The 11,637-nt window shown below is 33.2% G+C and overlaps 1 protein-coding gene across 2 annotated transcripts; it reads right to left on the bottom strand.

Annotated features, from left to right (window-relative positions):
- Nucleotides 1–695: 695 nt before the first annotated feature.
- LOC146537548 (armadillo repeat-containing protein 8-like) lies at nucleotides 696–11,621 on the bottom strand. Of its 2 annotated transcripts, none has more exons than XM_085187992.1 (14): nucleotides 11,470–11,621; nucleotides 11,163–11,376; nucleotides 10,521–10,727; nucleotides 9,360–9,603; nucleotides 8,866–9,000; nucleotides 8,330–8,432; nucleotides 7,769–7,984; nucleotides 7,313–7,384; nucleotides 6,572–6,707; nucleotides 6,233–6,324; nucleotides 5,645–5,824; nucleotides 5,077–5,223; nucleotides 4,544–4,762; nucleotides 696–3,999 (listed from the first exon to the last, which is right to left on the bottom strand). In XM_085187992.1, exons 1-13 carry the CDS (start codon nucleotides 11,491–11,493, stop codon nucleotides 4,589–4,591), a joined length of 1,944 nt encoding a protein of 647 aa, XP_085044118.1. In that variant the 5' UTR covers nucleotides 11,494–11,621; the 3' UTR covers nucleotides 696–3,999; nucleotides 4,544–4,588. The 2 variants fall into 2 exon arrangements, with proteins under 2 accessions (XP_085044118.1, XP_085044116.1); XM_085187990.1 differs by having other exon boundaries at nucleotides 4,593–4,762.
- Between the last annotated feature and the right edge of the window lie 16 nt (nucleotides 11,622–11,637).

The following is an 11,637-nucleotide window of genomic DNA, read 5'->3' as shown; positions in this document are numbered from 1 at the left end:
ATCAATAAAATGCTAAAGTGGTATAAGTGCTTTATGGAAATTTTTGGTGCAGATATATTTTCAAATAACTGCTTCTTTTCCATTAATATTAATAGATTAGAATATATCGTCGTATCTATCTTTTAAGAATAAATATACATTCATTCAAATCTAAATTGCAAGTTCAATATACACTTGAATTAACATTTTCAATTTTAATAATTTCAATTTTGAACTTGAAATACTTATGTGTTATAGCAACAATATATAGCAGCAATATATAATAGCAACAATTAATATAAATATATATCCAAATTGCACAAACGTTATTTGAAAATATATTAGAGTCCTAGTAAGAAATTACTAGAGAGAGAAATTATTAATTAGAGTTCTAGTTAAAAGTAGCGTTTTTTTGTAAACGTGACGGTTGTGGGTTCGATCCTCACGAGGGGGAATGAATTATTTTTATTTCCTCGCTTCGGATTTCCTCGCTCAGCGTTGAGTATTGGATACACTTAACTACCAATGAATCGAAAACTGGGCAAAGCCTAGGGATCGAAGTATCTCAAACTCTTCACACAAGATACTCTGTGCCTACCCTGATGTATGCGTGATGTACCATAACATATTTTTTCTATTTTGGTAAATTGTTTAAGAAACATTATTAGTTAGCAAAATATGACTCAAAGAAAACGTAGAAATAAAACAACAATTAATATTCTTTATCCGTTCATATTTAACAGAAAACTTAACTGGTATAAATAAAGTCATTTGACAGAGCGAAGGATACAAGGTAAGGCGCAAAGGAAAGATCTACAATATTGCAATAAAATTCATACAATAATTCGTAATATATGTCATAAACATTAATTTTTCATTTTAGTTCATAATTTGCAAAATTCGATTTTGTCCCATAATTTCATTTATTTTATTTATCATTGAAAAATTTTGCTAAAAACGTTAAGTTTCAGCACGAAGGCTTCACAATTTTACAACAACATGAACTGATTTAAAATTTATTTAAGTTGATTTTTTTTTTAACAATTTTACATAATTTTTATGTAATCAATGATCTTTTTATGTAAAATGTTAAATACATATTATATGAATACTACAATGCGTTATAAGATTAAGACTACTTTGATATTATAATCGTTTGAGTGTTAATGCCATATAAGTTTTTAATAATATGTAAGTATGTCTTTCTTCTACCTTTTTCATTTCGGCCATCAGGAAATGCTTTCATTCAATATAATCTAATTTTTATATCTTTTTTATTTTACTTTTACCCCTATAACAAGTTAAAAAGAAACTCTCTACCCTAATTCGTGACATTGTGTGCTGGATAGTGGAGAAACAAAAATAATAAAAAAAACATTAAATATGCTAATTCCTCTAAGCCAGGATCGAGCCCTCAGGTGTACAGTCAAAATGTTTCACGGTGCATTGCATATTTTTTTATTAATCATAATTGCTTTGACTTGCAATAAATAAAAAAGTTTTACTTATATGACGTTATTACTCAAACGATGATCTGTTAGCATACTCAATAAAAACAATTTCAGTAGCAATGTTGTATGAGATTTTTAAAATTCATTTATATACCTTAATAAATATCTGTTAATATGTCACTTACAAAAAACAAATAAGAACATATTACTTATAAGTAATAAAATCTTGGCATGAAATATGTCACACATACATTTACACAATTTTCGTAATTTCATAGATATATAAAAAAGATATTTAAATACTAAATATCTTCTTTTCTTTTCTTTCATACCACACATGGTAGGGTAATCCCAAGGAACCAAGGATTAAATCTCTCCACTCTCAACTTTCCGCCGTGTTATATTGAGTAGCGGAAATCAACGCCTTGCTTTGCTTGCGTAAAGTAAGGTGAATATAATTAATTCCCCCGAGTGGGAATCGAACCTCCAACCATCCCACTACTATATAATACGTCTACTGTATAATATTTTTAGTGTAATCTCTCAATATTTTATACGATACAAGTAAGACTCATCGTTCGTCAACATCCTTCCGTCTCAACAGCGTCTGACATAATTCATTGTTAGTCCCTTGCTCTGATTAAATTTCAATCCACAACCATCGTAAATAGACAAACGCATGTAAACTTTGTTATGAAGGTAGTTTAACAATATCCCTTACAAATTGCTACTGAATTAAATAAATTAGGCCATAGAAGATGCTTATAAAATCTTCAATATAAAATACTTTACAAGGAACAGCAAGCTACACGGATATGACAAAAATTGAACACCAATATGAGTATTTCATTTTAAATCTATTTTTAATGTACACAAAATATATTACTTATACCAATATTTCATTACTTTCGTATTTAAAGTATGTATTGATTGTAAAATAATAAGTAATTGATTTAACTTGTCTCAATAAAATATATATTTTTTTAGCGCTACAACAATTGGACCGATTCATTCTTTTATTTTCAGCTTCATCACACATAAGATCGAACCTAGTGTTAAGACATTCCGTTCAGCAGGTACCGGCAGGTTTTTGGGACATTGCGCGTTGATTGGCAGAACTCTAAACTACGCTTTGGTTTATTACCAAAACAAACAGAATAATTCATTCCTCCAAATGTGAGTCAACCCCACAACCATCACTAACAATTAGGCAAATATCTGTTTATATTTTCTTACTTTCTATAATCATATTGTTCTATTATTGTAATTCGAGCCCAATAGTCAATACAATATAGTCTTAAGTAAATGACCAATGCGAAGAGTAGTTCTGTGATATAGCAAATTTAAGCCTGGAATGATTGCTGCCACTTTATTAAGACAAATTATACCAGGATGTATACACATATATTTGACAATATATGGTTTATAATGAAAATGTAACGACAACATTACAATATTTAATACATAATGAAAACAAGCATACGAAACTTCACATCTTAACTTGTAAAAGCTTATAAACGTCACAATTCCATAAGCTTATAATAATAATGAGATTCTATACTGTCATTAGAATACAAATATAGATTAAATATATATCGTTTATCTGTATGTCATAGACAATTTGGCCTGCTATCGTCATATTACGCTTACACGCCTGCGGAGTGTGTCGTTCCCGTTCATAGGAACAGGGTGCTTGGTTTGTTACAGCTTACTACAGCAAGAGTTGAAATAACCTCGACATCCACGTCTATCATGCTTGCCTGTCAGGAACTTAAATGGAATTGAAGAGTTTAGAATGGATTGGTGCTTGTGGACTCTTACCTTACTTATGAATTTCAACAAGAGTGTAAACGTAACAATACAGGTTATACAAATATCGTGCAAAATAAAAACTCTATGGCAAGATGCTTAGCTATAGACAATTTATACAAGACGTATACATGTTTTATGAAAAAAAAAGATTTCTTTTACAATCTATCGCTCGCAACGTTTTCAACCAGTCTTTCCTCCAATTCAATATGTTATATCAAAAGCTACGATCACTCACATTCATTATCACTTCACGTTTCTGTACCGTGCTTCTTTTATTACACATAAGTATATATATTTTCAATAAGCCGAAAACATTGCTAAAAATTTAACTATATTGTAGTCAAACTACTTTTATGATTTAGCTAGCTTGATGAATAAGGTTAAAACCTTCGAATTGCATGATTTAATTTATTATGAGAATGATTCATTATATACATAATAATATTATATTAATAAAAAAAATTAAAACTGGACAAAAATAACAATATTGCAATATAATATAGTGTACGCATGAAAGTAGGAATAACAGCGAATGAACGAAATGAATGTAATAGTCAACACGATAACTAAAATAAATAACATCGATAATATTCATTGAGACAACAGAGCTATTTACATTTTAAATTAAATACTTAGTGTCAGAACTATGATTAGTTAACTGTTATGACTCGATATCACTAGAGACTATAGACATAGTGTTTCACTCCACTTGCAAGTCTATGTGAAGTCGTTGAACTGCGCGAGCGCTGTTTTTACTCTGTACAAAAGAAAAACATATATAAATATGAATAATATATTGAATTACTCAATTTAAAAACGAAATATAATGAAAATATTAAATAATAAAATTAATTTGCATGTCTCTATCAAATATTAGTAATGAGTAGGATTTGAATATATAGCCTAGATATGCAATATATATTTATAAAGAAATCGATTCAAATGCTATAACAATTTTAATATTTATAAATATTTCAATTTAATAAATATACTTGATAAGACATCAGTTTGTGGTGCCGACAATAAGTGTGAGAAAGTGAATGTGTATAATTTCATACAAGAGTGACATAAGTTTTTGTTGACTTTTTTCAATAGGATTTGTTTTATATTGAGACTGCTGTTTATATTACTTTTTTTATTTTTCAAATAGTCTTATAATAGTAGTAATATAATAGTCTCTAGTATTTTTCAAACACCATACTAATATTATAAATGTAAAAGTTTGTGATATCTGTTGCACTATCACGTAAAAACAATTGAACGGATTTGAATAAAAGTTAAAGTACATTTAATGTAAATACTTTATTATAATACGGCTACAAGGTCCTCCGTAAGGCGACAAGGACTCACTTGTCGTGCAGGTGCGCGGCATCGTGGCGCGCGCGCAGCAGCTTGAGCGCGCGCAGCACGCCGAGGTCGGCGAGACGCGCCTGGCGCGAGGCGGCGCCGGCCTCTCCGCGCCACACGAGGTTGCCCGCTACGAACAGCGCCGCCTCTTGCAGCTTGCTCTCCGGGTGCGCCTGCAACCACCACACCACTTACAGTACAGTCGTAGCCACCTTCGAATTATATGCAGATATACGCAGGTTTGACTTCATTATATTTTCTTCCTTCAGATTATTCTATTCCCGCATTAACAATACGCAAAACTTCAGAAACTAATATAAGTTCAGACTAATGGATATATCATTATTTCAACAACTATAATTTTATCTGAAACATAACAGGATCAATTTTATTATAGTAATAAAGTTATAAATATACAGTCGCACGTTTGTGCCCGTCCGCCAGGACCGACCTCTTCATTTCTATAAAATTAGAATAATCAAATTACCAAATAATCAACAAGTTTCCGCAACACATCCTCATTGGCCATAATAAGGTCCTTCGCCTTCTCCCCGTCGCCGATGTTACCGAGTATGCAGAGCGCTTGTTCCTTTACCTCAGCTGGATATGAACCTTCTAATACTACTATTACTGCCTGGAAATAAATTTTAATCACTATATTTCTCATATTTGAGGTAATAATACAAAACCTAGCAAATCAAACATTCAACTCGCCATATATTTTTTCAATGGATTTATCAGCTTCACACTCTGCCTACCCTGCTGTATCCCGTAGCAGGGTAGGCAGAGGATCACTAGGTAATGTTAAGACACCCCGTTCCTTACTTTCCGCCGTTTTTCTCAAGGCATTGCGTGTTGAGTGGCGGAACTCAAAGCCAGGTTAATTGATTTGTTGTTTTGCCTTGGTGCCAGAGGGAAGAAATAAAAATGTTAAGAAATAATAATTTATTCTCTCGTGTAGGGATCGAACACACAATTGTCACGTTACAGTCACATTCTTGTGCTCCTGCACCACGACTAAGCAAAAATTAATCAAATTAACTATTCAAAAATACCTGCATAACTTGTGATGAATACTCCGCCATAATAGCATCTATATGATGTCTTGTTGATAACAAATTTCTTAATAAACCTAATGTCTTCATAATAACTCTTGTATCACCGTCACCTAGCAACCTAAACATTTGTTCTGTTCCCAAACAACATAATATACGTTGTTTCACTTTTTGTTCAGCCTGGAATTATAAAAGCGAATAAAATATAGGTTTTTTAGTTTTAAGCTGTTTCCTGCATATAGCAGGATAGATAGAGGGAAGCTAGTATTAAGACATTCCAAAAGCACACCCAATGTTTGAGACATAATGTGTTGAGTGATGGAGCTCAACGCTAAGCGTTGTATTCATACCAGGGCAAGAAAATTAAAATAATTCATTTTCCTCTAGAGGCCACTATAGCGCAGTGGGGCAACATCTGACTGTAAAAATTATGGATGTGGGTTTGATCCCCCTCGGAGATGATGAATTATTTTCATTTTTGCGCTGTGTACAAAGGAATGTCTTGTCACTAGGTTCCCTCTACTTACCCGGCTATACTCGAAATAAAACGTGGAAGTAAAAACGTAATGTTTTACGTAATATATATACCTGAAAAGCCATATTCATTAACGCCCAAATTCCATTTAACCGTAATGCCGCCTCTGGCCTCTTTGTTAAGTTACACAGCATTTCTACAGCACCTGATTTTAAAACCAATAACTCATTTAAACAAAATAATTTATCTATACTTACGATAAAATCGTACCTGTAATTGAACGGTATCTGTATTTAAAAGATATACAGGGAGGAAGTGTCTGCGCTCCTTTTACGCATCCTATATGCGTAAATAGTATAGTCATAGTAGTGTGTTTTAATACTAAATTATTTGTGCCTACCCTGTTAAAGTGGAATTGAGCCTAAAAAGTAAAAGCAACTAATAAATCTAACCTTGGTCCAACATAGGTTCTTTTGCGGGCGAGAATTCTAACAGCAAATTACATAGAGTAGAGGATGCGACGGTCAGGAGTTCAGTTCCGGGGGAATCATTTAGTAACTCCATTAGAGGCTTCCATACTGCATGGTCCTGTAATTTAATTGATTTGTTATTAATAATTTCTAGAATTAAATTTCCAATTAACATAAATTTAAATAAATGAAATGAAAAACTACAATACTTATATGTATGTACATTAATCAACATTAAATACAAATTTACATAAACTTTGATAAGAATTGTATTAATAAATTAATATTTTTTTATAAAATCATTGACCAAAAACAATAGAGAATCAAATACAATTTATCATTACGAGTTAATAAAAATATATTTATGAGTTCATTTTTACATGAAGGCTGTACTATATAACAGCACAGCACAGCATCTGATTTTAAGCGCGACAGTTGTGGGTTCGATTCCCACTCGGAGTGACGATTTTTTGTTACCTTCTCGCTATGGTAACAAAATAGAGCACGGCGTTGAGTTGTGCGAATCAACACGCAATGTATCGAAATTGGATAGACGAAAGTACAAACTGCATACGCCAAATGCCAAACGTATAGATAAAAAAAACAGGAAACTGGAATTTATTAAAATAAACAACGACAAAATGACACCTACAAATACAGAAAACATGAATGAATTTTCTATAATTTTCATTAATATTTCATTAATATAAACAAAAGTGTTACCTGAAATGTTGTTCGCAACTGTTGAACCGATCTCGACAGTGAATGAAGACATCTCACAGCCGCTAATCGTACCTAAAAAAATATATATTCTATTTTATATTTAAAAAAGTAAGTGAAATCGATGGGATTTGTAAAAGATAATTTTAATTTTTTAACTATGTCTGCCTATAGCAAGAATGGCGCTGTGGGCTAGAGACTAACTGTAAACGCGATAATTGTGTGTTAAATTGCCATTCGGGAAAAGGAAGTACTCATTTCCTCACTTCGGTAAAATGACAAAGCGCGGCGTTGAATTACCCCACACAACACGCAATGTTTCGAAAACGTTACATAGAGAACACAGTGTCTTAATAGTATTTGCCCTCTGCCTTCTCTGCTATTTGCAGGATACAGTTAAAAAAACAACATCTAATAATATTAAAGGTGAAAGAACTAGAAGAGAACATTAACTCTCACCGACGGCTCATGATAAGACATTCCATTGACAATATGCACCATAAGCCCGTGTGTTTCTATTATTCTCTTCCTTATGTCCTCGTCGTTAGCGCCAAGAGATGCGAAGCATTTGAACGCGCCTTGTTTGGCTGAAGCTGACGAACAATTTACAATGTCCGCTAATGAGGACATTAGGTGGTTTGAAATGGCTGCTAGCCTTTGGAGAGATGTGTCTACCTGGAATAATTAAAAAATATATAATAATTACTAGAAAAAGAGTCGACGTGTATATAGCTCGTGTTGGCATAGCAAAATCTATTTTATTTAGGTAATACAACAGCGTATTTTGTAAACATGTATTTTAAAGCATAAACACAACGGAGTGTCTTAACACTATGTTCCGTCTGCCACCCGAGAAACTACGGGATACAAAGTAAAGGAAAAAAATTGGGAATTATTTTCTTAATGATTAAACAAAATAATGGCGACGCGAGTTCGAGTCACGCTACGTTCAAATGTGCGACATGAACCATTGCACAATTGGAAGTGATATTCACACACTAGGAGTTCCTTTCCACCTACCTCTGCTAAATAAGCTAAGGTCTCGGCCGCCGTCGCCCGAATGTCTTCCGGCATGTCTTTTGTACATAAGCGAGCGAGACATGGTAACGCACCGAAAACGATCCTGTAATATATATATATTAAAAAAATATTAAAATATACATTTAAGTAATCAATCACTACGACTCGATGGAAGTCTAGCCTAGGAGACCCCGGGCACCCGCAGCCTTGATGACTTGCAGGAGGATCGCCATGACTCTCTTGCAGTACCACTAGTGTAAAAGGAGTGGGAGATGAGCATTCGGCCTTCTCCTATCCCCTCTGGCCTACGGCGACTCGCTCACCGTCTTTCTTTACTGCGATAACTGACTCGCAGAAAGAGACCGCCGCAGACCATTTACTCTCACTATTCAACATGGCCCCCACGACAACATTATAACCTAACTTAAGAGATGTTTTCTATGCCTATATTTAGTTTTTTTCAATTCATATTCAACTTTATTTTATTAATATAAAAGTATAAGCTGTAAAAAAATAATAAAAGACTAGTTACAAACCTGTTATCATCAGCCGCCAAAGCTCCCGCTCGATGTATGAAAGTGAGGCATCTCGCTGCACCCATTGCTATGGGCAAAGGTTTATCCCTCGACACTAACACTGTTAGCAATTCTGGTATTGTTTTATCACCATGCCTGGAAATTTTAATGTTTTCTTTAGCTTCACGGTGTACCCCGCATATAGCAGGGTAGGCGGAGGGAGCCTGGTGTTAAGATACGCCTTTGTTATGCGGGGAAACACAACGCCGAGAAAAATAACGTATAAAAATAGCGTATATAAAATAACGTACAAAAATAGTTGTCGAATATATAACTTGCTATTAAACTGCTAAATCACTCCATTCTCCACTTCTGTTTTACTTTCTCATATTATCAAAAGCAATCTCTATTACACATATTTAGTAGCCAATATCTATTGCACTCAGTTTGAATCAAACTCAACACATATTGCATTCACTCAGTATTAACCTCAATACTTATGATTATATACTCACTTAGTATTAAGCACAATTTGACAAACATTGCCATTTTCGAAGCACATTGCCGCCAACAAGTCCAAGGCAGGTAGAGCCCTTGCCAGTGGCGGGGAAGAGAACCCCCTGCACACTAGGAGGGCAGCTATGGCTGTACAAGCTCCCGCTGCGCATAGAGCATCTTGTTCTATGGGACCTCCACACCATATTGAGAGAATTCGAACTACACACGCTCGAGCTGTTGGTGAGCCGTCTCGGGCTATTTCTGTTGTAAAATATGTTACTGTAAATCTCTTTTACTTCTCATTTTTAGACTTATTTCCTCTAAATAGGAATGTGGAAATCAAAATATCTTAACACTAGATAGAATGTTAAGAAAAAACATAATTACGTTTTTTAACTTAACTCTCTTTGAGCGGGATACAGGAAAGTAGGGTAGGAGGCAACCTGGGAACCCTGTGTTAAGAAACTTCCGTTTCCCACTTTCTGCTGAACTCTTGGTGCCTAGTTACCAGGACGAGGAAATGAAAATATGAAATTGAAACCATAACTGTCGCGTTTACAGTCGCACGCACTCCACGACTATGTCTTTATTATAATATAAAATTAATTATGACCAGTATTATGTTATATGCAGTTCAAGTTTAAACCATGATCTTATGACACCATCAAACAAAACTTTAAAAAATAATTAAAACATGCAGAATATATTATAAATTTAAATTTCTTATCACTTTTAAAATTTAACACACCTTGTTAAGCTCTGTTTCATTCTTATATCAAATGGAATAATAAGTAAAATGAAATACAATTATGTAGATTTATTTTTGTTATCTGACTAAAATTGGTGTACAAGAAATGCCAATATGTTTTAAAATTATAAAATATATGTAAATTTATGTTAGTTTCTCGTTCAATTTATAATAGTAATAATTGCTATTAAAATTTTGTCTAGTCTGTGTTTCTTAATAGTGGCACATAAGTAAACAAATAGGTTGTGGCTAAGATATGGCCGTGGAGCAGCATCTGACTGTAAGTGATGGTTGTGAGTTTGTTGCTTGGGGAAATAAAATATATTCAAATTTCCAGCTCTTATTCTTTGTGTTTTGGCAATTTCTTCATTTTGTAATAATTTTGAACACACTTACTAACTTCCACTTAAAGAAATATATGTTTACATACGAGTCAATCTTGTCAGCAGTCTCATGTCAGTAGGTAAAGCACCAATTGGAGCTGGTGGATGTTGAAATATACTTCTTAATGCACATAAACATGCCTCCGCGAACCTGGTACCAGTGGGAACCACCCTTAATAACTCTACTAGCACTATAGTTGAACCCTGTTCTACTAATGATGTTACATTGTCCTGCGTGCCCTTTGCCAATGATCCTGTGATATAATAAAGAATAAATTTGTTTTATTTATTTCTTTGTAGAAAGTATTATCATTTAGTTATTATTATTTTATTCAAATAATGCAGTGTACAATTTAAAGTTACAGCTTTACTACAAGTTGGCCTATTTATTAAGAAAACAAGTGCAAAGTTCAATTCATCTTTTTCTATCTAAACAATATTAGACAAACATATGATTATGTAAACACATACTATGTATCAAAGGAAACCGTGTTTAAAATATTTTAAATATTTTATTATAAAGTACGATAAAATTAAAATAACAAAACATACTGAAGTGACAGTTATATTATACTGAGGCTTAATTCTATCAATAGTATGACATTGATTTCAAAGGACAAGCAGTGTGAGCATGTTTGCCAAGCATATAAGTAACTCAATTTCCTTATGATTTTGAAATATATTTTTACCTATTGTAATTGTTGCTTCAAGACGTATATTTGGATCAAGGGAATCGTCGGTCATCAGTTGAAGCAGTCTAGGAACTATTCCTTGTTGAATGACAGAACTCTTCTGCCTATTACTACCTATCACGGAATTCTTCAGAGTTATTAATGCTTCCAGTATTTTTTCAGGACTTGAAGAATACAGCTCGTCTATATAAGTACGCGAACTCTCTATATCCTTGCGGCAAAAAGTTAAGTTATAGGTTATATAGGCTAAGCTTATAAATTGAAATTTTAAAAATAACAGCATTATAAAGTCATTAATTTTTACCATGAATATAGTAAGCTGCTGCATATTTTTTGATATCTACGCAGAACTGTTGTTAAAAATATCACTAAAATTATTTTATGAACCGATTGGTGAATACGCTGTCGTTGTCAGTCGAACATATGTCAACAGTCACGACTCATGTCTTTGATGTATATACCACAGATTAAC

The sequence above is a fragment of the Heliconius melpomene genome, chromosome 7 (genome assembly GCF_056956725.1).
Source record: "Heliconius melpomene rosina isolate 202511_hmr_F chromosome 7, ASM5695672v1, whole genome shotgun sequence".
NCBI classification, from domain to species: Eukaryota; Metazoa; Arthropoda; class Insecta; order Lepidoptera; family Nymphalidae; genus Heliconius; species Heliconius melpomene.
This window is presented reverse-complemented; position numbering and strand designations above follow the sequence as displayed.